Source organism: Alligator sinensis, unplaced genomic scaffold, assembly GCF_000455745.1.
Source record: "Alligator sinensis unplaced genomic scaffold, ASM45574v1 scaffold984_1, whole genome shotgun sequence".
Taxonomy (NCBI): Eukaryota; Metazoa; Chordata; order Crocodylia; family Alligatoridae; genus Alligator; species Alligator sinensis.
This window is the reverse complement of record NW_005842204.1, coordinates 1,270,281-1,275,108: the sequence shown is the minus strand read 5'-3', so window position 1 is coordinate 1,275,108 and position 4,828 is coordinate 1,270,281. Positions and strand designations below refer to the sequence as shown.

The window sequence follows — 4,828 nt, the reverse complement described above, 5'->3', positions numbered from 1 at the left end:
GCGGCCCCTCCCCTCCGCTCCGTCCCCGGCAGGGCCCGCGCCCCGGGGCCTCCCCGCGCTGCGCAGCTTTAAAACTTGGACATTTTGTTTGTAGTGTCATTGTCCCTCGCTGGAGGCGGCCCAGGGGGATGCAGAGGCCAGGCAGCGCCGGGCGGGCGGGGGTCGGCACGGCGGTCTCGTGCCCCTTGTCTCTCTAGATGTGGAGCCGGCTGCTGTCCCGGCACTGGGGCCCGGCTCTGCGCCTCCTTCCTGCGGCCGGGAGCCGGGTGGCGCCGCGAGGGCCGCGCTTCCTCACCATGAAGTGCGAGTCGCCAGATTTCCAGGCCCTCTTCACGCCGGGGCTGAGGAGCGTGGCAGGTGCGGGCTGTCGCGGTCACGATGCTGGGTGGGGCGGGCGGGTGGCTTGGGTGTGCAGGAGGTCGGTGCTGTCCCCCCAGATGTCGGGGAGGCTCGCCCCCCACTTGACGTCGGGACTGCTTGCGCCGATTAACATCATTTGGGGCAAACTTGGATGAGGTTAGGTTGCAAGGTTGCCAGTGTTTGTCATTTGCGGTTAGTTTGGGGGCCTGAATGGAGGGACTAGGTATGGCTGCTGTTGGGACGTGGGGCCTTTTGCAAAACAAAGCGACTTTCTTCAAATAAAAAGAAGCGGTGTTGTTGGGGCCTGCTCATCAGATCTTGCTCCAAGCATTGTAGGTATGCTCAGTCAGTCTCCAAGCAAAAAGGTGTCTTTTCCACATGTACCGGCCCAAATTCACTTTGAGACCTTCATAGGCAGGCTTCTTTTGACCTTGGCCCATCGTGACACTCATTTGACCTTGGTTGCACCTTGGGAACACTTTTTTTGTCTTCAACTGACCGGTCTCGACGTTTGTCAGTACGACATTTGTACTGAATTAACCTGAGTCGCCGAGTCGGTAGTCTGAAAATGAAGGGGTTGAACGGGTAAGGGTGCAGCTTGACCTGCAGAGCCTGTTACAGGTGCTGATGCCCGAGGTAAGAGCAGCTGGAGCCCAGGGTGAGTTTGTCAGCAGTGCCAGTTAGAAACAAACCTCTTTACTTGCATACTGAACAGATTTGATATGAAAAATCAGTAAATTTTATAGGAAAAATGAGTTTGATATGAAAAATCAGCGCATGTGGAGATGCACGCATGGATGGAGTCCCGTTTCTTTAGAGTTCACTTTTGCCTAGGACTGTTTAAAAGCAAAGTTGATATTAGCCCTGTAAATAAATGGCATTTCTGCTGAGTTTAGGTTAGCTTTAACATCTTAGAATAAAATGCTCCAGGAACCCACTTCAGTATTGATTTTATAAAACAATTTAAATCATATTTTCAACTTGTTCATATTTTCTTTCTAATAGCTCTCTTTACACAGTATGCTAACCATGCCAACTTTGGGGTCAAGGACAGCCAAAAATGATAGTCACTGACATTTTGTCCAACTAAAAATATGCTTAGGGAGACACTGAAGGAAAAAGGATTTAATATAACAAAAACGCTTTTCATGATTGAAACTGGAAAATTCAAATACCTGATTCATCCCCACCATATTGTATCCTTGTTTGCATTTTTCAAGTATGCTTATATGCAATGTCCTGTTTAGGAAAAAAGTGTACTAGGATGCAGCCAGTTTGGTGGCCAGCTGTTGTGGAAATGCGCATAGGTAGATTTACATGTTTTCGTGCATGTTATGAGGTTAGCGTTAAATATACACATGGTTGAAAATCTGTTGTTGTATATGTGAACCAAATCTCCAGAACAGCTGAGTTGATTTAACATTATGTTTTAGAGGGTAAAAAAAGTCTTCATATGTTTCTTTCTGCTAGAGTTATTTGAAAAAGAGAAGTATGAATTAAGAATAGCAGGAGGTGCAGTGAGGGATTTACTAAGTGGAGAGAAACCACAAGATGTGGACTTTGCCACCACTGCTACACCAGCTGAGATGAAGGAAATATTCCAGTCTGCTGGCGTGCGTATGATCAATAATAAAGGAGAAAAGCACGGAACCATTACTGCCAGGGTAAGAACTAACCAGGTTCATGAATCATTTACATTTACAGCAGTTAGATGGAAAAGATCCGTTAGACTCTAGGAGAGTACGGCATGTCGCTCCCAGTACTGGTCACATCCAATGGTAAGCTGATAGTTTGCCCTTAGCTAAAATACTACAGGCAGTCCTCAACTTACAATGTTTCAAGTTACAACATTTTGCACTTACAACATTTATAAATTGACACCCTGTTTCAACTTTATGATGTCAGTTTCAACTTTGCAATACTTGATTCGATGCGACGCCATGCCAGCGAACAAGTTTGCTGTATCGCTCATCTCCCTGGAGAACATCTGTCCAAACTTCCTTGGACATTTTCTTTAAGAAAGCAGACAAGACTCCAGAAAAACCTGTAGCTAAGACTCCTGAGAGAACTCTAGCCAAGAACCATTCAAAAAGTCCAGGCGAGTCACCTCAAAGAAGTCCTTCCAAATCAATATGATTGCTGTTTACAATATAAATACATTACTGTAGCTATATTGCTCATCTATAATTGGTCAAGTACAAAATTCTGGGGTATCAGGCCTTGGTTTAGGAACCAATCCCCCATTTAACTTTGTTTCTTATGAGAAAATTGGTTCTGAGTTGCAACGTTTCAACTTAAGACACGGTTTTCAGGAACTGCGTAAGTCTGAGGACTGCCTGTACTGCAGTTATTTCCTTCTGTTTTTGTATACCTATTTGTTTTTTGTTTTCTGAACAAATACGTAAGCTCTCAATAGAAGCTCAAAGAAGTTTTTAAATGAGAACTTGTTTAAAGGCACTAGAAATTGTGGTTCCTGACTCTGTAATTCCCAATTCTATAATAAATAGGGTTATGTCCAGCCTGAGTATCTGCAGAACAGCTTAGCTCCCAAAGACACATTCAGCTTTTTTTATATTGATTCCTGTTCACTGCTGGGTTGAAAATAAAATAACAATAGCGTTTGAATTATAGGTCCACGAGCAGAACTTTGAAATCACAACGCTCAGAATTGATGTAGTCACTGATGGACGACACGCAGAGGTGGAATTCACCACTGACTGGGAGAAAGATGCTGAGAGGAGGGATCTTACCATCAACTCGATGTTTTTAGGTAGCTTCTTCCAAAAAAAAAAAAAATACAACTTTTTAATGACCACATTAAATTCCGTGTTTCTGAGCCTTTCCCCAAAGCTTTTCCATTTTTTCTTGGCAATTCTGTTGACTGAAATGGATTTGTCCAAATATGAAGGGAGATCTGCGAGTTTAGAAGACAAATCAAATTGCATATTATCTGACCGGAATGTTTCACTTCTCTAACCAGCTTTAAAATAATTTCTTCCAGCAAGTTTTATCATCTCCTGTCATCAGTTAGCTAAATTATGAATTGCTTTACTTTTACCAAGCATGCCTTCAAAAATATTGTTTTCCATAACAGGTTTGGATGGCACCCTTTACGATTATTTCAGTGGATATAAAGACTTAAAAAACAAGAAAGTTCGATTTGTAGGCAATCCGAACCAGAGGATACAAGAGGATTATTTGCGAATCTTGAGATATTTCAGGTAATGTGTTTCTGCATTTGTAAATAAAGAAACGAATAACATTTGTAGTTATAGTCTCAAACAAAATTCTCTTGAGGACATTGTATTTTAAATAACAAAGTACATCTGTGTTTACTCAAGTGCCTGCATGATGCAAAGTCTAATATCTAATAGCGCTTTTTCCTTGGGTAGATGCTGCAAATAAAGAGCTGTGTGTGATTGGTTTCCAGTTTTCTCTGTTCAGTGAAAAATAGGAGCCATGGTTACTTATCAGATGTAGTGCATCCAACCTAAGGTTTTTTATCAGCTACAGGTTTCGCGTGTTCAAGTTGTACTGGGGTACATTAGCTGGACAGTGGTAATAGATCTGAGAAGGCAGTTACATTTAGAATTCTTGTTTTGTAGGTTTTACGGAAAGATAGTTGAGAAACCTGGTGAGCATGAAACTAATACACTGGAAGCAATCAAGACAAATGCCAAAGGTTTGGCTAGAATATCAGGCGAGAGGATTTGGGTAGAGCTGAAGAAGTTGCTTGCTGGAAAACACGTAAATCATTTGGTCCGACTTATGTACAAGCTCGACGTTGCCCCGTATATAGGTAAAGTACAGTAAGGGTGTTTCATAGTAGCTAGGGTCAGGGGGGACCTGAACAGATCATCTAGCCTGACCCCCTGCCACAGGCAGGAATGAATGTTGGGTTCACAAGACCCCAGACAGGTGGTCATCCAACCTCCTCTTGAATTTGCCCAAGGTAGGGGTGAGGACCACTTCCCCGGGAAGCTGGTTCCAGATTTTGGCCACCCTAACTGTAAAATATTGCCTTCTGATCTCTAACCTAAACCTATTCTCCATCAGCTTATTACCATTGTTCCTTGTCACCCCAGGTGGTGCTGGGGAGAAATGGGCTCTGCCTATTTGCTGTTGATCTCCCCTGATGAGCTTGTAGGCAGCCACCAGGTCCCCCCTCAGCCTCCTCTTGCTGAGGCTGAACAGGTTCAGGTCCCTCAGTCTCTCCTCATAGGGCCTGTCCTGCTGCCCTCTCACCAAGCAGGTGGCCCTCCTCTGAACCCTCTCCAGGCTGGCCACATCCCTTTTGAAGTGCAGTGCCCAGTGCTGACATAGTACTCCAACTGCGGCCTGACCAAAGTTGCATAGAGGGGGAGTATCACCTCTCTGGACCAGCTTGAGATGCACCTTTGGATGCATGACAAGGTATGGCTGGCCTTGCTGGCTGCGGTCTGGCATTGGTGGCTCATGTTCAGCTTGG

At 44.4% G+C, this 4,828-nt stretch overlaps 1 protein-coding gene across 4 annotated transcripts in view; it reads left to right on the top strand.

The window, feature by feature from the left end:
- Positions 1 to 6: 6 nt before the first annotated feature.
- The window catches only part of TRNT1 (tRNA nucleotidyl transferase 1), a 10,332-nt gene continuing 5,510 nt past the window's right edge, over positions 7 to 4,828 (top strand). For all 4 annotated transcript variants that reach the window (XR_003094777.1, XM_025207695.1, XM_006026695.3 and 1 more), the window contains exons 1-5: positions 7 to 357; positions 1,831 to 2,024; positions 2,992 to 3,130; positions 3,455 to 3,581; positions 3,966 to 4,159. Coding sequence is in view for 3 of the 4 variants with exons in the window: in XM_025207695.1 (XP_025063480.1) it covers positions 198 to 357; positions 1,831 to 2,024; positions 2,992 to 3,130; positions 3,455 to 3,581; positions 3,966 to 4,159 (814 nt within the window). In the remaining variant the exon portion in view is untranslated. The remainder of the gene's footprint in view (positions 358 to 1,830; positions 2,025 to 2,991; positions 3,131 to 3,454; positions 3,582 to 3,965; positions 4,160 to 4,828) is intronic.